At 49.0% G+C, this 21,431-nt stretch overlaps 1 protein-coding gene across 11 annotated transcripts in view; it reads right to left on the bottom strand.

Annotated features, from left to right (window-relative positions):
- Nucleotides 1-1,302: 1,302 nt before the first annotated feature.
- Nucleotides 1,303-21,431, bottom strand: part of SMARCA4 (SWI/SNF related, matrix associated, actin dependent regulator of chromatin, subfamily a, member 4) — a 93,675-nt gene continuing 73,546 nt past the window's right edge. For 7 of the 11 annotated variants that reach the window (XM_006105947.3, XM_014447994.2, XM_014447995.2 and 4 more), the window contains 5 exons: nucleotides 6,377-6,485; nucleotides 5,953-6,054; nucleotides 5,099-5,231; nucleotides 4,757-4,899; nucleotides 1,303-1,808 (listed from right to left, as the gene is read on the bottom strand). In XM_006105947.3, coding sequence (XP_006106009.1) covers nucleotides 1,776-1,808; nucleotides 4,757-4,899; nucleotides 5,099-5,231; nucleotides 5,953-6,054; nucleotides 6,377-6,485 — 520 coding nt within the window. In that variant the 3' untranslated portion in view covers nucleotides 1,303-1,775. Of the gene's footprint in view, nucleotides 1,809-4,756; nucleotides 4,900-5,098; nucleotides 5,232-5,952; nucleotides 6,055-6,376; nucleotides 6,486-18,710; nucleotides 19,405-21,431 lie in introns of those variants that run through there. The other 4 variants (XM_006105946.3, XM_014447998.2, XR_002827020.1 and 1 more) reach the window with 3 other exon arrangements.

The following is a 21,431-nucleotide window of genomic DNA, read 5'->3' as shown; positions in this document are numbered from 1 at the left end:
TTTCCACAGATTGATAAAGTCAGATAGGAAGTCCAGGGAATGAGACAGCCTCAGTTGGCCCCACACATCCCGAGGGGCCGCACGCATGCTTGGGAGAGCTGGAGAGAGCCCTGTCAACCCACAAATCTATGCAACTTGCTCACAGAGCAAAACTTCATGTCAACTTCTATGCAAGAGGGATGGGCAGGGAGCAACGGTCTGACTTGCAAAATGCCTGAGCCCAGGCCACTGGCACAGGGCCTCACTGACTCCGGTGTTTGAGCACCACCTCTGAGCCATCACAAGCTGACCTCAAAACTAGGCTGACCTGGTGTAACTCTGAGAGGAAGCCAGATTAAAATTAAAGAATTAAAAACAAACAAACAAACAAAAGAGAAAGCCCTAACTGGTTTGGCTCAGTGGATGGAGCGTTGGCCTGTGGACTGAAGGGTCCCAGGTTCGATTCCGGTCAAGGGCATGTACCTTGGTTGCGGGCACATACCCAGTAGGAGTTGTGCAGGAAGCAGCTGATCAATGTTTCTAACTCTCTATCCCTCTCCCTTCCTCTCTGTAAAAAATCAATAAAATATATTTTTTAAAAAAGAAAAAAGAACTGAGCAGCCATCAGCTGCTGCACACTGTTGGGGAGACATAAACTGTAGTTAGTTCAGCAATGACTAAGCAAACAATAAAACAAAACACAACACTCCTTGGAGGAATCGGAATTCAGAGTTGTGACAATCTATTTTTTAAATGTCGACTTTTAGCCCTGGCTGCGTAGCTCAGCTGGTTAGAGCGTTATCCTGCTATGCCACGGTTTCAAGGTTCAATCCCCAGTCAGGGCACATACAAGAAAAATAAAAATAAAAAAATCAATAAATAAAAAATAAAATGCCCACTTTTGAACAACAAATTCCAAGACATGCAAAGAAACAGGAAAGTGTGACCTACACTGAGGACAAGAGCAGCCAATAGAACCTTTCTCTGTGGGGGTCCAGATGGTGGACTGGAAAGCTCTGACCGCTTTGTATGGCACCTGCCTGTTCATGTGACCATCTCCCTAATCCCACCTTGGCTGCAGGTAGGGCAGGGTCCATGCTGCGTGCTTCCTGTGACAGGGCAGGCTTTAACAAGTGGTGGGAATGACAGTGGCAGGGCCAAGAGCCTGAGCTTGTCCTTAGATGGTGTGAGGTCGGCCTCAGTATCCACCGTGAGAGGCTACCCGGGAGCTGGTGCCAGGACATGAGGCTCCACACAGGCTGCCAGGCTTCACTGCCAATGCGCCAGGAGCAGGAACGAGTCCACCAGAAGAAGGCAAAGGGATGAGTTTTGCTGTTGGTTTAATTTATTACTGTTTGACATCCAGTGACACTGACATACCCCCGCCGGGCCTGCGGACCCCGGGCCCCAGCGAGCGTGACCTGTCCAATAAAATACAGTACAAGGAGTGGACGGCTACACACATGCATCCACGGCTTAAACTACAGTGATTCCAAACTGCGGCTGCAACAGTACTGCCAGGAAAGGAAAAGAAAAACAGGTGTCGTGTGTTCCCCGATTCATAATTCTTTGTCATTTTAAACAGTTAATGCCGTTAACAAACGCTACTGATGCCAGGACAGGACCAGACACAAACAGCCCTACATCTTCTCTGCCGTATAAATATGGAAGATTTTTGTTTATACAGTTATACCCCACGTCTGAAACTACATCTGCTGCTACCCGTTACTGCTAAGAGCTACACCGCCTCGGCTCTGGGACGAGGGGCTTGGGGTCGAGACTCTGGAATGTCCGATTCAGTCTTCCTCGCTGCCACTTCCTGAGCGGTCCTGGAGGGGGACAGGAGAAGAGAGCATGAGTTGTCTGCATCCTGGAGGGGACCCCAAGACTGAAACACTGGCGGAGGCAAGGGAACTGCTTTTCCTGGGTGTGTGTGAGCAGCACAGGCCCTGAGGCTGGAGGTGGAGCGGTCTCTGGCCTCAGCCCCTTCTGCCACGCCATCTGTCGCCTGAGGACTGGCCCCTGTACCCATACTGACTCTTCCTTGGAATCTGGGAGTCTCACCAGGCCCTCCCTGCTGCATCCCACTGCTGTTTGCCCCGTCCCTGTGCCCCTGACCTTGCATTTCAAAACCACCGTGGCTGTTCCTAACCATGAAAGATCTTTGCTCTTCTGTTTAAACATTCTGAGCAGCTTGGCAAGAGCCATAAAATGCCCTGCTGGGTCTGGACTGGGCAGGTGGGGCATTCTTATAGCCCAGACCTCCTCTCCTGAAGCACGGGCACCCCTCCTTGTGTTCAAGGCAGAACGACACCCTCATAAGGTCATGTAGTCTTCCGTCAGATTTATTGCAAGGTACTTAGTTTTGCTATTATTACTACAAATGGCTATAGAAGAAGAGCAACACTAAAATGCGCCTACTGAGCTTGGCCAGGAGCCTGGCCCCATAACCCAGCCCACCTCTCTGCTTTGCAGAAAGCGGAAACTGAGGCTCGGAAGTGAAGTGAACTAACTGCCCAGGCCCCACAGCAGGGAAGGGCCAGGTGTCTGGACTGGGACCAGGAGGCAAAGCTTGTTTAGACCAGCATGTGGTCTGCTCCCGCACCCCATATCCCCAAAACCGCCCTCTGTGGACTTGACGAGCCTGCAGCTTCTCCCCAGTGTGTGGGGACCACAGCCTGCAACAGGGGACATGCATCAGCCCCATTCATGGTTTTTGCTCCATATCCTTTTGTAACTGTGGAGCCAGGTATTTTTTAATCCACTAGCGTTGTTAGGAAATCCTCCCAGGCTGGCCAGAACAGAGCCCCGAGCGGAGAGACCCAGGCACATGGGGTAAGGACACTGTGACAGCTGTGGCTGGATGGCCAGGCAGTGTCTGCTTGGGAAGGCTGAGGGGACAGGGACTGTACAGGGGCATCTCGAATCCCAGTGTCTCCTGCCCCTGAGCTCAAAAAAAGACCTGGCCCCACTTTGGGCCATGGCAGGACAGCCCTGGGGTCCTGGCAGGCAGCTGTGCAGGCTCCTGCAGTGGGAACAGAACGGGATACCCACCCTGTCCCCAGATGCCCACTGGTGCAGAGGACTGGTTCTAGTGTCACATGGACTTGGGCTTGAGTTACATGTCATATAACGATGAGCCTCGGTTTCCCCATCTGTGGAGTGGGGATGTGAGAGCCTAACAGGTGTACCAGTTAATAATGCGGATATTATAATCAGAAAACACGGTAATTTCAAGAGAAACATCAAAAGTGCTTTATTCAAAGTAATGTCCATCGCTAGCTACACATTTCCCTCATCTTTCAGGTAATTTGTGGATACCGTTCCAATAGAACTTTTCTTGTTTTGAGGCAAACCATACAAAGACCCAATTTTCCACTTCTTCGTACATTTTGAAGTGCTGCTCAGAAAGTACGTGTGCCATTGATCGGAACAAGTGGTAATCTGAAGGAGCAAGGTCTGGTGAATACAGCGGGTGGGTTAATACTTCCCAGGCAAGATCTTTTAACGTGTCTTTAACTGGTTTTGAAGTGTGTGATGGTGCGTTATCATGAAGCAAAATTACTTTGCCGTGTCTTCTGGACCGTTCTGGTCGTTTTACGATCAAAGCGTCGTTCAAATTGATTATTTGTTGTCGGCAGCGATCAGTATTAACAGTTTCACCTGGTTTTAGAAGCTCATAATACACCACACCTTCCTGATCCCACCAAACGCAGAGCATTGTCTTCTTTCCGAAGCGATTTGGCCTTGCAGTTGATGTTGAAGGTTGACCTGGATCAACCCATGATTTTATGCGTTTAGGATTCTCAAAATAAATCCACTTTTCATCACCAGTCACAATTTGATGCAAAAATACTTTCTTTCATGCTGTTGAAGCAACATTTTACTGATGACTTTTCGGTTTTCTTTTTTTAAAAATATATTTTATTGATTTTCTACAGAGAGGAAGGGAGAGAGAGATAGAGAGTTAGAAACATCGATGAGAGAGAAACATCAATCAGCTGCCTCCTGCACATCTCCTACTGGGGATGTGCCCGCAACCCAGGTACATGCCCTTGACCGGAACCGAACCCGGGACCCTTCAGTCCGCAGGCCGACGCTCTATCCACTGAGACAAACCGGTTTCGGCAACTTTTCGGTTTTCCATTTGTCTTTTGTTCAGTTGATGTGGCACCCATTCTCCTTTCTTTGAAATCTTTCCCATTGCTTGTAAACGATTGGAAATTGTTTGCTGAGCAACATTTAATCTTTCTGCAAGTTGTTTTTGAGTTTGACACGCATCTTCATCCAATAATGCTTGTAATTGTTGGTCTTCAAACTTTTTCAGTTGATCTGGACATTCTTTGTCTTTCACATCAAAATCATCACTTTTAAAGCGTTCACAAGTATCTTGAGATGGAGCATGTTCACCATAAGCTTCCCGAAGTATACGATAACTTTCAGCAGCACTTTTCTTCAAAATAAAGTAATGAATTAAAACTTCCCGCAAATGCTCTTTTTTTTGCACGAAATTCGACATTTTTAAGTGTAAAAGTATATCTGATAACACCTTCAGCAAATTTGACATATGAAGTTTTGAAGCTTGCTGTTAATACAACAAAATAGCACACATATCAAATCGCATATATATCAATATATGTGTAACTCCATCTATTGAAAAAAATCCGCATTATTAACCGATACACCTGGTAAGGGTCCAGGAGCTGGCATGGGGATGGACTTCCAATGACCCAACTGCCACTGGACCTCCCGCCTGTCCCAGGGCCTTGGGGCTTACCTCTTCCTGCTCCTCCTCACTGTCATCGTCACTCACCACCGGCTTGGCCCGGGACCCACGGCTTGGCCGCCGCCGGCCCCCCTTCAGCCGATCCTGTGCCTTCTCCTTCCGGCCCAGCTTGATCTTCACTTTAACTGAGCGGGCTGGGGTGGGATAAAAAAGGGGGGCAAAAACATGAGCTCAGGAGAGCACGGCACCTCCTGAGTTGGGGGCACCTGGGAGCTGGGCAGGCTGTGAATGGACGGGGCACGAGACCTCTGGTTCTCTCAGGTGGGCATGAACCCTGTGATCCTGACTATCCCGGGAAGCCACAACCACCCACCCAGACACCCCAGGACTCACACTCGGACTCCGAGCCTTCCTCCTCGCCCTCCTCCTCCTCCTCGCTCTCCTCGCCTTCACTGTCATCCTCTTTCTCTATTTTCTGCCGCACGCTGGTGAAAACGGACTGCAGGACAATGGAGTCTTCGTAGATCTGGGCAGAAACATGCAGGTATTGAGAGGACTGGGGCCCAAAGGAGGGGGAGCTCTGGCCAGATTGGCCCATGTGGGACAGAGGGACATCTCAACTGTCCTTTCCCAATCAGTGCCCAAGAGAACATCAGGATTATGAAATGGCTCCAGACAAAAGGTCAGGTGTGTTAGTTTAGAAACAGCTGAAGGTAGAAAAAGCAACACACAAAAATCTCCCCCCAAAACAACGAAACAGCTGAAGGATTCTCCCCCAGAATCACAGCGAGCACCTTTAAAGGCTCTGAGATCTGCAGTAACCAGAAATGCACATCCCTCATTTTCCCCAAATTTATGACTGTAAAACCTTTTCCAGGAGGCCCCTATCCCAAACACATTTGGCAAAACTTTCCTACATTGAGACTGTGTGTTAATTTCATCATAGGAAAGGAACCATCCATAAGATTCCTTTCAAGAGGGTTCCCTAGTGAATTAAAAATAAAATTCCAAGATAAACAGGAGTTGTTCACAGGGCCACCTGGATGGAGGGGACTGAGTCTCCTTTCTCTATTTTACTTGCCTTTATTTTCTGCCCTGTTTTTCAGTCATGAACACATACTGCTTTTGTAATTAGTAAAATATTCCCAGTTGTTGGGAATTACTTTTACACCAGGCAATTTAATATGGAGAGAGGGGCATGGTAGTTTGGGGCCCAGCTGGGAAGGTGGGAAGGGACGCCTCCTCACCAGGGAGCCTTCCAGGTTGAAGGTCTGCGCGTTCTGGCACAGCAGCATGACGTCCTTCTCCAAGTCGTTGAGGCTGCGGTACTTGTGGTTGCGGATGCGCTCCTGCGGGAGAACAGAGAGCAGCCTGACCGCAGGGCTCCACCTGTGCCTGGGGACCCGGGGCTGGGAGTCCCTCTGCTTAGCAAGGTCACAGCCGAGTCTCCGGCTCCGCTGTGCAGACTCAGAAGCTCAGACCCACTGAACACAAGAGCCACATGATTGAGGCCTAAAGTCTGGGTAACCGGCAGGAGTCCTGAACGCTGGTGGCCTGATGACACGTCCTTGGGACACGGGGCCACGAGAACACCAGGAGACAGTGATCGGGTCTCTGGCCAGGGGGCCAAGGTCCTGGATCAGTGAGAGAGCCCCCCCACGCTGGGGTTACCTTAATCTTCTTGAAGTCCACGGGCTTTCGGATGAGCTCGTAGTACTCAGGCAGCTCCTTGCGGGAGGGCAGCTGGATGAACACCTCGCTGAGCTGACGTCCACTACTACTGTAAGGGAGCAGAACGGACATTACTCACAGGCCCTGCCAACTGGGGGAACTCCACCCCCCTTCATGGTTTGATGACAGAGAGGGTGAGAAAGTCAAAGCCAGCTTAGGAATTATTTCCTGTACCTGTGCTGTCCTGAGAGCTCTGGAATATTCCTGAGAGGCAACCATGCATGGAGAGGCCAGGGATGTATTTCAATCCAGGCTCTGAGCTCACCCAACTTCCCCGACCCCCTCAGCCCTCGTGCCACACAAAGCCAGCCTCGGCACTGGACAGGTCACGATTATGCACGAGGCAAGTATCAGTTTGCCCGGTGCTGGGAGCACTGAGCACCAGCATTTGCAGAGAGGTGACTGTTTGCAAACATGTTGTGTCTCTTGCAGGCAGCACTTAGGAGCAGTGACCTTCAGAGAATCTGGCAAAAACCCAGGAAGAAAGATGCCCCCCAGCAAGATGTTAACGAAAGATAAAAGCTGTTTTCTAGCCTTTTCCTCAGCTTCCTTGTTTCCCATAGGGAGCTGAGGAAAGATGTGGCCTGTGTACCCATGAGAGATGACCGGGCCTCCTGCACCCACTCCTGGGTCTCACTCGTGGTGAAACCTGTGCAGCAGGCCAGCAGGTTGCGCCACACCTGAGCCTGGCTCTGTACTAGGGACAGCAGCTCAGATGAGACATCATCCCGGGGAGGGAGTGAACAGGGGCTGGATTCAGGCCTGAAGGACCAGGGGAGAAGACAATGCCCCCGTGTCAGTCTCCCTGCTGTTCAGCCAGCCTGCAGGATGGCGGTTCTGCCTCCAGGAACCTAACGTGCCCCAGGGGCTCCGTCCTGCTGCGGCTCCAAAACAGTCAGCAGAGGCCCAGGGCCATCCGGGGAGTTGGTGACCTGGTGACCACCTTGCTCTCCAAGCCTCTCTCCCCACCAGGCGCCCACAGTCCAGCTGTGCTTTGATCCAGGTCCTGCTGTCAGAACATCTGACCCCCTCTGCTGCCCCACCTCCTTCTGGCTGCTTCACCACTCGGGCTTTTCAGTCACAACAGAGACCGTGGATTCGGGCCCAGAGCTGCCCGTGGGCTGAGCCCCTGGCTCAACTGCTTTCCTTTTCTTTTCAACAGAATTCTCAAAGGACAGATGCCCACTCCATCCCAACGCTGGCCCCCACTCCTGTTTCTGTTTACTATTCTGGAAGACAGTAGTGACAACACAACTGCCCTTCGGGTTTCGTTGCTGGATGCCCCGATTTCACAATGGCCTTAAGGAGCAGCCTGGCCAGCACCACCTCCCCAAGGCTGTTCCCAGTGGGATCCCTGGAAGCCTTTGTTCACCTGGGGTTTCTGTGCATCATGAGGGCCCTGGCCTGAAAGACGGCTGGGACCCGGTCCCTGCACCTTACTTGCCTTGGACAACTGCCACCACTGTGGGCCAGACACACTTTAACACGGGTTCTCATCACACTGTTATTTCAACTGTTGTGATGAAGGAACTAAGGCAAAAGTTCAGCCTGCCCTGGCAGGACACAGCCCACCTCGGGCCTTGCCTTCCTCCCAGTGTTACGTGAGGACACCAGTAAGTGGCCGCCTCCCGCTTTCTTTCCTGCCCTGTGCAGGGTCCAGGTGTCACACCAGGTGTAAAGGAGGGCACACCCCCTCCAGGCTGTCCTTCCCAGCCAGGGAGCTCCTCCCTGACACAGGCTTCCTTTCTCTCATGAACAGGCGGGTGGGTGGTTTGGCAACAAGCAACTGCCATTCATTTATGTCAACTCCAAAAATGAGAACAGGTAACAAAACACGCAAAGAGCCCTCCTTTCTCACGGCAGTGTCATCCCACACTTTGGCACGATGCTGGGGAGCATTGCATTTTACACTCTGACCCAGGACTCTCACCCACACGTGTAAAATAACAAGTTCTGTGGGGCATTAGTCTCCCTTACAAAGTGCAATGGACTCCGATTTCTACTCTATCTCACTGAGAAAGGCCAGCTGGGACCCACAAAATTCACTTCACAGCCCACTAATGGGCACAGACTTCCAGCTTGAAAAGCCCTGCTTGCAGTGCCAGGGCCAGTGGAGCCTGGCCACACGCCCTGTCACCCGTGAAATCCATGCAGGTAGCCGGCCTCAGGGGTGTGTGTGGCCCTCCAGAGGTGGGACTCTAGTGCTGTAATAGAGCAGAAAGTTTCATAACAAAACCCCCTCTCCTCTGCCACCCTAAGAAACTGTTTGAGAGCAAAGAAACAGGGCCTCCACTTATACATCTTTGGGGGAATTGCGTCTTGCTCTTCTCAGATGTAATGAGCTCTGAGTGCAGATAGCCTTGACCTGGGTGTACACAAGGAGGGAGAGGGTGCCAGGACCACAGGGTCTTTTAAAACTGTCCTCTCTCAGACAGCCAAGGCTTCTTGGAAAGCCACTGATTTAAGATTTTAATTGCTCAGAAGTCCCTTAGAGAGTCAGTCCACTAAACCCCAAGCCACTGGCTTGAGATCAAGAGCCATCCAGATTGGCTCACCAACCCCCCTCATCTCTCTCTTAAAAAAAAAAAAATTTTGTCAGTTTCAGAGAAGGGAGGAGGAGAGTGATAAAACATCAATGATGAGATGCCTCCTGCACACCCCACACTGGGGATAGAGCCCACAACTTGGGCATGTGCCCTGACCAGGAATTGAACCAGTGACCTCCTGGCTCATAGTCGATGTTCAACCATTGAGCCATACCGGCCCGGCCCTCCTCATCTCTTTATCAGAGGTGGACACCCCACAGCTCTCCACCTCCTGAAAATAAATCCCAAAGTCCTTCTGACAGCCGCACAGTCCTCCAGGATGGACTATCCATGGCCTCTGATGTCGCGTCCATCTCTACCTCCTCACGCCCACGTCACCGCTCTCCTAAGAAACCCAGGATCCTGCCCTCACCGCAGCATAAATGTCACCTTCTCCTGAGAGTGCTCTGACCTCTGTCCACCTTGCCCTCAGACCTCTTAATAAAAAAGGAGGCGTGAGCTCTAAGACAAAGGTACACATCTTCAGCACTTGGCTCCCTGAGGTGCCCAAGGCTCCTGTGAGCCTCCCTGACCTTTGACACTGACTGAGCTTGGCTTTTTCTTGAACTTGATGTTACAGGATCACACAGGGTGAGCCCCCAGGCCTGGCAGTGCCCCTCACCGTCATCCATGAGATTTATCCATTGGCGCATGTAGCAGTTCACTGTTTAGTAACTGCTTTGTGCTCCAGAGCAGGCACCCCCGTGGTCCACTTGTCCATCTGCTGTTGCGGGGCACCGGGCTGTGTCTGCTTTGGGATATTATACAAAACAAGTGGCAGTGGACACTTGTGTCTGACTTTTTGGCTCGCATCTCTTGGGAATTTACCTGGGGGCAGAGGACATCCAGCTTCGGTAGCTACTGAGCCCGTGTCCACTCCTCCAGCAGCAGGTGAGCGTCCTGGTTCTGTGCAGCCGCATTTGCTCCTGTCGCTCTTCCTCGATGTGGGTGGTCTACGTCCTGCTGTGCATTATCGCTTTGTGGTTTTAATTCACATTTCCACCTTTTCATAGGTGCACTGGGGTCTGACAGCCTGTCAGGCACACCTGTTCATGTCTTTGCTTCCCCTGGGAGTGCTATGCTGGACATATTTATTGCAAACCTCTTCTCCAATCTATGGTGTGTCTTCTTACTCCCTGGATGGTCTTTTGGTGAATAGATAATAGTGTTAATCAAAGTCTACTTTATCAGTATTTCTTCTTATAACTGGTGTTTCTCCTGCCCTGTTAGAGAAATCTTTGCCTACTCCCAGGTCACAAAGATATTGCATTTTCTTCTTGGATATTTTCACCTATTTACATGATTGGCTATGAGGCCAGTTACCCTGGTTAGTTTCTGTCCATAGAAGTTACCATTCATCCCACCACACCCAGAACACGAGCCAAGAGGGCAGAGACCTTGCCTGTTTTATTCACTACTCTGTCTGTGGCACCTGGAACAAAGCCTAGTATGCAGCAGGTCCTCAATAAACATTTGCTGAACGGAGGAAGAGAGAGCGCAGGGTGAAAGTCTCAGGGTCACAGGGCAGGGCTTGGACCTGGGTCTCATGAAGGTCACCTCTAACCAGGGTGCCTCACCACCCCCAACCCCGTGCGGTCATTTATATACCATCCTGCTATAGAAAAGACTCTGGAAGCAACTACCAGGAGTCCCACCGCAGAGTACACCGCAACAGCCTCCTACTTGTGAGACTTGCTCTGAAAAAGCTCCTGCAGACAGAGTTGTTTGGAACTCCATCCCCAGCCCTGCCCCATGTCTGGCAGTCCTGGCAGGGGTGGGATGGAAATGAAGGAGTCTGGAAGAACCATGAAGCTGTCAGGATCAGCCTGCCATGGCCCTAATGCCTCTAGCTCAGGTTGTCACTGGTTTGGCAACAGCAACCATGGCTGTTGCTGCCAATCCATATGATGATGAGAAAAATGATGATGTTATTCTACCTCTAGATGTCAGCTCCCAGAGCAGGGACTTTCCTCAACCTTGTCACTGCCCAGTCCCCATCACTACAACAGGGACATGATACGCAGGAGGTGCTCAGAGAGACCAAAGCCTTGTCTAATTTTACAAGCCCTTCTCCTTGGAGCTTGAATAGCCTTGGTGGGACCCTTATTATTTAACCTGAACAGACAGTGTTTGCCTCTCTGTGGAAAAGTGCTCTCCCCTACACTAACTTGGGGTTCTGGTGGGGCTGACTATCATCAAGCAGGACCACAGCACCAGCCAGCCAATCAGAGTCCTTTTCTGGGATTTTCTACCACCAGCTGGGGAAGCAGCAGTCACTTGTGGTAGCCACGGTTCAGCCATGAGAACCGTGGGAGGAGAGAGGTGACTGACAACTCTAGATCCCAAGAACTAGTCTTCACTAACTCCTCCATGGCCTCCAGGCCAAAAAAAAAATCCCTACTCTGCCTTAAGGCTTAGAATTGGGTTCCTGACATGCAGAAGCCAAAAGTCTGAACTGACACATCCCTTTGAGTATATTATTTGGTTTATCCTTAAAATAAAATTATAACTCCTGGAAGAGGAACAAAGAATCAGAAGAGAATATCAGAGCCCTGAAAATACAGAACCATGGACTTTCAGTATCTAAGGGATCATCTATCAGTACCTTTCGCTAAACAGATGGAAAAAACCAGAGAGGCTATGAAAGGTGGCTACAGACACACACAGAAAATTGGTGGCAGGCAGGACTTGAGAAGAAGTCCCCTAGGCTAAGTCAGCAACTCTACCTCCTATATCAGAGGTCCTCAAACTTTTTAAACAGGGGGCCAGTTCACTGTCCCTCAGACATTCCACACATGCGCACTGCGGGGCCGGGACAAGTCGGCTGCTAAGCAGGACAGGCAGCGGCGGCAAAAACACCTGGCGGGCAGGATAAATGTTTTCAGCGGGCCGCAGTTTGAGGACCCCTGTCCTATATCATACCCCACTCTAAATCAAGGGTCAGCAACCCTTTTCTGTTAACAGTCACTGTAAATATTTTAGGCTTCGTGGGCCATACCATATCTGTCACAATTACTCAACTTAGCCATTGTTGCACAAAAGCAGCCACAGACTTTACAGGCCAATGGGCTCTGACTGTGTTCCAATAAAACTTTATTTATAAACAATGAAATCTGAATTTCACATCATGAGATAGTAGTCTTTTAATTTTCTCAAAATCATCTAAAAAACAACACCATTTTTAATCCACAAGCTATCCATACACAGGTGGCAGGCCAGATTTATTTTTTTTAACCTTCACCCAAGGATATTTTTTCCATAGGTTTTTAGAGAAGGGGTGGGGGGACATCAATATGAGAGGGACACACTGATTGGTTACTACTGCATGCACCCATACGGGGCAGGGATTGAAACCTGCAGCCCAAGTATGTGCCCTTGACCAGGAATAGAACCACTGAATCAAACTGGCCAGGGAAGATTTTTTTGTCTTTGCTGCTGATTTGCAGATTTGGTTTGCTGACCCCTGGTGTGAAACAACAGAAAGAATGTAACAGCAATGGTACCAGACTGCTTGGTGTCCTTACTTCCACATCCTCTGACGGGGCAGACATAAAAAAGTGATCACAGCACTATCCCTTGAGCTCCCACGGTCTCAGGCAGGCACAAGCAATCGATTGAAGATGGTGCTCAAGCTAGAAGTGGTTCCAGTCTGCCTGGAAGGACTCCCTCAGCCCTGCTCTCCTTCCTAGAGTCCAGTTCAGACAATGTTCCTATGCCATCTCTCAATGACACCTTCTAGACCATTTTCTATTTTGACTCTCAACCAGTGAACTGAGCCAAGGTCCTGGATATGAGCAACTCAGTATTTTCAAACCTGATTTAGCAAAGTATTATATGAAACAAATCTCAGAAGGTACTCGATAAACAAAGTTTGAAAATGAATTGATGAAACACATTAAAAGGGAGTTGGTTGTACTAGTATAGAATTATTTCCTAGTCTTAATTTTTGGACACATTACCAAGTCAAGGATATCTTAAGGATTAGAAAAGTAAGAAGTCTGGGGTAGATGCACTTATTTACAAATATTTACTAAGAGCCTCCACCAGTTGAGCATCCATCCACCCTTAAAAGATCTATTTTGGTGTTAAATTTACAGCTTTGAGGTACAGAAAAAATTCTGACTAAGCATGAGTGAGAGGGAAATGATATTCACCAGTGAGAATGGTATGTAGGCTGCCCTGCATGCCACACTCTTCCACTGCAGAGAGAGGGTGGGGGCTTTGTTGCAGGGTCCGAATGCCAAGGGCTACACGGGCTGTAGGTTCCGATGGTGATTGTCTAACGAGCTGATAGGTTCAAATGAGCCAACAACACATCTGGGGGTGCATGTCTCAATCTAGTTCAAATATAAATTCCAAATCTCATTTTTTAAAAATCCCGACTCCCCCTCCAAGTAACCCAAACCGGGAAACCACTTAGTTTGAAACCCGAATTTTGGAGGCAAGATCTGAGCTTTGGGAGAGAAAGACAGAAGGCCCGGGTCACAGAGCAGGCAGCAGAAGCTGGATCATAATCCAGACGCGCTCCTAGGTGTGGCATGTGGGGCTGTGGGGCGAGTGTCACAGAGATCTGGTCTCAGTGTGCATCTCTCTGCCTATTTCCAAGTCTGCGGCACAAAAATTGAAGCCCCTGTGTGGGGTTATAGAGACCCCCAATGAGATAACATGGGCCAGGCACGCAACTCATGCTGGGCCCTTTTCTCAAGCAGGCTGTATTGTGCTGTGGCAGGCGTTCAGAAGGCATTAGCTGTGGGTGACCAGGACAAAGAACAGAGCGCCCGTGACAGGTTTATGGCACTGCAGAGAGCATTTCTCAGAGGCCTGTGGAGGTGGTCATGTGAGTGCAGGGAGGCCAAAGGCCACTTTCTGCAGAGCTAGGGGACCATGGCCTTAAGAATTGTGCGTGAGCCTTAGCTGGTTTGGCTCAGTGGATAGAGCGTCAGCCTGTGGACTGAAAGGTCCCAGGTTCGATTCCAGTCAAGGGCATGTACCTTGGTTGTGGGCACATCCCCAGTAGGGGGTGTGCAGGAGGCAGCTGATCGATGTTTCTCTCTCATCGAGGTTTCTAATTCTCTATCCCTCTCCCTTCCTCTCTGTAAAAAATCAATAAAATATATTATAAATAAAAAGAATTGTGCTTGATTTTCTGAATTAATCCATGTCAGCAGCTTCGAGTGCTGAGCAGGTAGGTCTATGGTAGAGAGGGCCGCAAGCTCCTTCTGGAGTGCCACGGACTGCAGGATCCCCACATTGGGAACCGAGGGCACTGGGTCCTCTGGTCTATGAGAGAATGGGTGGGGGGTGTCTGGGGTCAGCAGCCGGGGAAACTGCCGCTGCAGTACAGGGCTGACGGACCACTTCCACACCTACCTAGAGACCTCACACCCACTCTTTCTTCCTTCCCTCCAGCTAATTTTTCACCTTGGTTAACTTATATTTTTAACTAGTTTCACCTCAGAAGTTCAACATTTCTCAATTCATCTTTTTATCCAACTGTCTCTTGGCTTAATTTTAAATTTTACCCTCTTTTGTGATTTCTCACTTACTCGACCGCATCTTCGGACCTTTTTTCCCATCCTTTCCCCCCATTCATTTCATACCTCCTGTGTTACCTGTTTAGTATCTCCTATTGTCATGAACACCCCTTTTCTGTTTTCCTTGCATACAGAAGTAGCACAAGCTTGACAAAATGCACTGAGCACTTTAGAAGGTTCTCACCTGGACAGGACTCCATGGGTGGGGGGATTGGAGGGTGGGGGAATCAAGGTTCAACCTGTTCACCCAAATCTACTTATTTCCAGAGTCCAGGTATCTGTCCCTGTCCTGTTTGAAGCTTTATGTAATTCTAGTTTTAAGCCCCCTCTAAACCTGTTTTGTTTTGCGTGATAAACAGTCCAATAAACAAGGCAGGTGGAGCTTATTCCAGCAAATTCTATGGCAGGCTCAGAACCACAGCACTGCTCCACGGGCACCTGGCTAATCCTACTGTGGCTCTGAGCCCCACTGGGCCCTCAGCCCAGCCTGCACCCACTCTCAGGCTGGCCCGGGGCTTGATGATGGGATCAGCACTTTTCTAAGACATCTCATTTCGGTGCCTCTCAGGTGAAACTCCCGGCTGGGTGCCGAGCAGATAGCGCTGACCCCAGACCTGGGCCCGCAGGCAGAGCCGCCTCCTCCTCTGGAGACATCCATTCTGGGCTGGGGCTCCAGATGAAGGGCCATCTGGCCTTCTCAGGGCTAGAGAACCCCAAGGCCTCCCTGCCCCCTCAGGGTACAGCTCCCACGCTCTGCCGTCTCTCCTCCAGGGGCCGGTCCTGAGCATCTTGGAGCCACCTGTAGTGACCTCTTCTAAGAATGCTTCAACCTGACAACCTGCCCTGGGCTTGTTAAGTTGTTCCAGTTTTTCTTGTAAATCAAGGCATAACCTTTCAACTCTGAAGTCAACTTCTTTTTGATTCTAACAATGGAGGTGCAGGGGCAAAGGGAAAGGCCTGCAGGCCCTGGGCAGTCCCCATTAGGTCTGGGCCTGGGATGACGGGGGATCTGGCTGGGCCCTTTTTCACTCACAGTGGCCTCTGAGTTGCATGCCTGGCCCATGTTATCTCATTGGGGATCTCTATAACCCCACACAGGGGCTTCAATTTTTGTGCCGCAGACTTGGAAATAGGCAGAGACACGCACATTGAAACCAGATCTGTGACACTCGCCCCACAGCCCTTACAGCTACTGCGGCCTGGGGGTACACAAAAGGTTGTATGGGGCCCTCTGGGGCCTGCCTGCCGAGGCAGCACCTCAGCAAATGCACTTCTCTGAAAACTTTCCCAAGGCCCCCAGGGTATCTGCACACCTGCTAACTGGCTTCTGCAGACAGCGCTTCTGAAGGATCAAGAAACGAAGACACCAACTGGCAGCACTCACAGCCCCACGACTAAGAACCAACCTGACCCAGGAGCCTGACTTACTTGTATGTTTACGTTTGAAGTGCAAACTCTTAGTTCCAACTTAATTCCTTAATTCAGTTTTCGATTTTGGCTGTTGACCAGTGGATTCTTTGATGCCATTTGAGATTTCTAATCATCAAGAAGGCACCTGTGACGCCCGGCACTGACTTGACCCCTGTGGGAGCCCCTCAGCTTCCTCTGGTCGGGGAAACCCGTGCACTCAGCCTCCAGGCTGCACACGCTGTCTCCTCTACCTGTGACAATCCTTCCCTCTCCCCTGGCGGGCTCCTGCTGTCCTCAGGCTCTGCTTATGAAGCACTTCTATCTGAGGCCACCAGGGCCCTGGGGCCATCTGTGCCAGCACAGGTCAAAGGCACAGTACCATACTCTCCAGGGGCCCTACTGCGCAAAGTGCATTTTCACCACAACCCATTTGAGGCCGCCGTGGCTGTGAAGGCCAGACACCCACACAACTCCAGGAAGCGCCACTCACAGGGCGCATGGGGTCTTGGGAGGGAGGGGCAAGGCAGCCCTGAATCTGACACATGTGAAGGAAGCTAAGCTTACAAGACAGGACATTACCTTCATATGGACAAGGATGTAAATACAAAGGGAGTATTAGACAAGATTGCACTGGTATTTAAATATAACTGGGGCATCTTGAAACAAACAGTGAAAAGCAACATTTGGAGTGATGCCAGCTGACGGAAGGACATCCTGCTCAGACATGCAGCAGAGCACAGCTGAGCCACTTCAGGTGAGTCACCAAATCAAGGTGCAACCCTGGCTCCCACCTGTGGTCCCTCTGGTTAGTAACAGCAGCACCACAAGGCAGGCTCCTGACTCTGATTTCAAAAGCTGACATCGTCCTGATATCATTCTTTGGGGTCTAGGAAAAACCTAGTTGTAACCATTCTCTCCTCAGGCTCTAGATTGAACTCAAGTATAGAATTTAGCTAATTATAGGGTTCTAGAAAGCAATGAAAAAAAACCCCAAAAGTTTCATTTTCTCTTTTGGAAAGGAGCAATTGAAAGTTTGAGACAAGAAAGTGCGAGTTAGGCAACCTCCAATTTTATTGCACCCCAGTTCTTTGGTGTGGCACAGTGACCAGTCCTTTGGAATCTTCCCAGTGTGTGACATGTAGTTGCAAAAAAATTTATCCCAGAGAGAGGTCTGGCCTTCGCCCTTGGCTCCGGGGAGACCATCTCTCAACCCCCCTGGAGTGTCCTGCCTGCTGGGCACATTGGGCCAATAGTCTGAGAATGTGATTTAGGGCAGGGGCACTGGGTCACATGGTATCGGCTCGACCTACAGAGGGGCTGGAGATGCCTGCCACATGGGCAGTCAGTCGTGTCTAAGTGACTAAATTCCAATAAAAACCCCAGACACCAAGGATTCCCAGCTGGCAATGCTCTGTGCCTGTTGTTGCCAGCTGATGTTGCCAGTGCTGTCTGGGACTCCGTGGGGCGAGGAAGCTCAAGGCATGGAGCTCTCCTGGATGCTGCTCCATGTACCTCTTCCTTTCGCTGGTTTTAATCTGTATGCTTTTGCTGTAATTAATAAACTATAATCACGAGTATAACACCTTTCAGAGAGCTCTGAGATTTTTCTAGAGAATCCTCAAGCCTGAGGGTGGTCTTGGGGACCCCTGAACTCTGCAGAGGTGTCAGAAGTGAGGGTGGTCTATGGATTGTCACTTAACCCCTCAACAGGCTGAACCACGTTGTTGTTTTCCCCATGGTTTCAAATTCAGTTTTTTAAGAACATCAGAAATATTATCCATTAAGTAGGTAAACTTTGTACCCAAACGTCTTTGAAAGTATCTGCCAAATGAGGTACTTTTCAACCAGGAAAACAGCCTGTTTTCCTGAGTTTATGTGCACACTTGATCTCTTCCCGTATGACCACCAGCAAACTAGCAAGTGGACGGCCGTGCTCCAAATTTGAACCAAATGCTTCTCAAGGCCAGGGCATGGTAGCCTCCTTCAATGGTCACATGTGCAGTCCCCCTTGTAACTCCTTTATAGTTCTTTCTTGTCTAACGGAGAACTCCAAGTTCTGTGACACTATGCATACCAGGGGGATGTGAGATTAAATGTAAACCATCATACCCTCTGATAAGGTGTCCTGCCACGTGGGTCTGACATCAGCTGGGAGCATCAAACTGGATCTCAGAATCCCTACCAGGATCTCAGCATTCTGCAACAGAACAGTCTTTACAAGGGGTCACTGAACCCTAAAAGCTAGTTTTCATTTATTGGCTGATTTCTCATCCAACCTTATACAGGGTGGGAGAAAAACTATTTGTTGTGGAAGCCATTTTTTGGCGCATGATATACAGCTAAACATGAGACTGAGGAAGGTTTTTCAGTGAGTTGTAGGATGACTAAGAAAGTACACTGATATTTGACATGTTTTGGTTTGAAAATATCTAATGTCCCATTAACAAATTCAGGCTGCCATTTCCAAGTGTTTCTTTCTTTCTTTTTTAAAATATATTTTTATTGATCTCAGAGAGGGAGAGGGAGAGAGAGAAACATCAATGATGAAAGAATCACTGATTGGCTGTCTCCTCCACGCCCCACACTGGGGATCGAGCCTGCAACCTGGGCATGTGCCCTGACCAGGAATTGAACCGTGACTTCCTGGTTCATAGGTCGACCCTCAACCACTAAACCACGCCAGCCGGGCTCCAAGTGTTTCTTTTTAAATTGAGGTATAACCTTATACAGGACACTGCACACATCTTAAGTATATACCTTTATGAACATTTTCACGTATACACTCAGACTGATAAATATTCCCAATACCCCAGAAAGCTCCCTCATGGCCTTTCCCTGCCAATTCCCCATCTTGAGGTAACCACTATTCAATGCCCATCATTGTGGATCAGCTTCTGAACGTCATATAACTGGAAGCACACAGTAGGTACTCATTAGTTTCTGGCTTCTTTCACTCAACAGAATGTAAGATTCATTGAAGGAGCAGTGGTATTTCTGGTTTTGTGGCTGTTAGAATTCTGCTGTACAATTGGGCCATCAACACATTCTCCTGGAGGTGGACACTATTTGGGCTACTTCATTGGTTACTATCATAGCTGCTGTGGATGTGCTTGTACAAGTCTTTGGTGGACATGCACTCAGCTCTCCTGGGCTTATAATCAGGGTTGGAGTTGCTGGGTCAGAAAGTTCATCTTTATGTCATCTTGAGTAGTGTGAGGTACAACTGCTTCATACACTCAAAGGAATTGTAGCCATTCTGTTCAGGCATCTCACACTCATTTGATGTTGTTGATGCAATGATCCCCATCACCTTTTCATATGCTGATTGCTCATGGGGACATCTTCTTCCAGAAGATGTCTGTTCATGCCTTTTGCCCATTTTAAAATTGGGTGTTCTTTCCCAAGTCTGTGGCAGTTTTCACTATCATCGTGAGTGTATCTTTTTAAAAAAATGTTTTTATTGATATTTAGAGAGAGAGGAAGAGGGATAGAGATAGAAACATTAACGAGAGAAACATCATCCTCAGCTGCCTCCAGCACGCCCCCAACTGGGGATCGAGCCTGAAACCCCGGGCATGTGCTCTGACCAGCTATCAAAACAGCAACCTCTTGGTTCATGGGTCAATACTCAACCACTGAGCCATACCAGCTGGGCAGTGTGTTTTTGATGAACAGTTGTTCTTACTGTTAGTGAAGTCTTTTATGGGTGGTGGCATTTGTGCTCTGTTGAGGAAGTCTGCCTACTTCAAGGCCACGAAGAGTTTCTCCCATGCCTTCTTCTAGAACTGTACCCTTCACATTTATATCTATTATCCATTTTAAACTAATATATGTATATAATGTGAGGCAGCATCAAGGTTCTTCTCCGCATGGATATCCAAAAGGCCAGCATGACTTTCCATAAAGTCCACCCTTGCCCCACTGACCTTCAAGGGTCTTCTTCATTTTGGTAATTTTAAGTTTCCCTCACAAGAACATCATTAAGGAAAAAACATGGGCTCTACTGTTTTTTTAGAGAGAATCTTTTTAATCCTCACCCCAGGATATGTCCTTTGTCATTGATTGGCTGCCTCCTGCATGCACCCTAACTGGGGATTGAGCCCGAAACCTAGGCAGGTGCCCTGACCAGAAGTCCAATCTACAACCTTTTGGTGCACAGGATGATGTTCCAATCAACTGAATCACTGGGCAGGGTGGAGTCTACTGTTTTCATTGGGTTTTTACACATTCCATATTTCACCTTTTACATTTTTCTTTGTGGAGTTTCCCTCAAAGGTCAAGTTAGCAAATTAGCATCAATATTTTCTTCTCAATATTGACACTAATTACATTTTTAGGTCGAGCAGATGAACTCGAATATGCCTTTTAGTTCATCATTTGTTCCTCTTTGATAATAAGATTCTTTTTTTAAAAAAAGTTTTTATTGATTTTTAAAGAGGAGGAAGAGGAAAATAGAGAAACATTTATATGAGAGAGAAACATCAATCGGCTGCCTCCTGTAGGCACCCCAACTGGGGACCAAACCTGCAACCTGGTATGTGCCCTGATCGGGAATCCAACCGGTGACCTTTCTGTGCATGGGGCGACACTCAAATGAGCCATACCAGCCAGGGCTATGACAAGGTATTTTTTGTTGTTAATCCTCACTTGGTATTTTTTCATTGGTGTTTTAGAGAGAGTAGGAGGGAGGGAGGGAGGGGGAGAGGGAGAGGGAGAGAAAGAGAAACCGAAGTGAGAGAGACACATCAATTGGTTGCCTCCCGCATGCACCCCAACTGGGGCTGGTAATCAAACCTGCAACCCAGATATGTGCCCTTGACCAGGAATGGAACCCAGGACTGTTCCATGCTAATGCTCTAACCACTGAGAAAACCGGCCAGAGAGTAAGATTCTTTTTAAAGGTCAATTTGTATTTTTTATTTGGATACCAGTCATCACCACCCCCAAAATGTCATGCTTGTTAAGAATCTCTCTAAATGATGTGCTAATGGTTCACACCTTGACATTTTCCACTGCTACAAATTAAAATTCTCCCTTACTTTGCTTCACGACTACCTGCAAAGTATTACTATAAAATCGAGCTGTACAACGCTTGTTATGGAGAGAGTCATATGGGCGGGTATGTACCAGGAAGTGGAATAAGACACTGGAGAGTGGGAGCACAAACAGAGTTCTGGGCAAGGTGCAGGCCGTGTACCCCTGGCCACCTTCTGCAGCTCCGCATGCCCACCCTGCACTGGCAGAATGTGCACATTCTCCTTGGAGGGCTGCAGGAGAACCATTATTTTCTTATTATTATTTAAATGGTACTTGTGCTCCACAAACAGATCCACTGAAGCTGAAAACACATACTCTCTTGTATTTGGTGCCTGTGAGGGCAGGGCTCACAGTGCCTGGAGCAGTCAGCCAACACATGGCGGACCTCCAATGACCCAGCATGAAAACCGGGCTTGTCATGCAAGTATG

Source organism: Myotis lucifugus, unplaced genomic scaffold (assembly GCF_000147115.1).
Source record: "Myotis lucifugus unplaced genomic scaffold, Myoluc2.0 scaffold_738, whole genome shotgun sequence".
In the NCBI taxonomy this organism is placed as follows: Eukaryota; Metazoa; Chordata; class Mammalia; order Chiroptera; family Vespertilionidae; genus Myotis; species Myotis lucifugus.
Note: the sequence above shows the minus strand (reverse complement) of the source record. Positions and strands in the feature narration are given on the sequence as shown.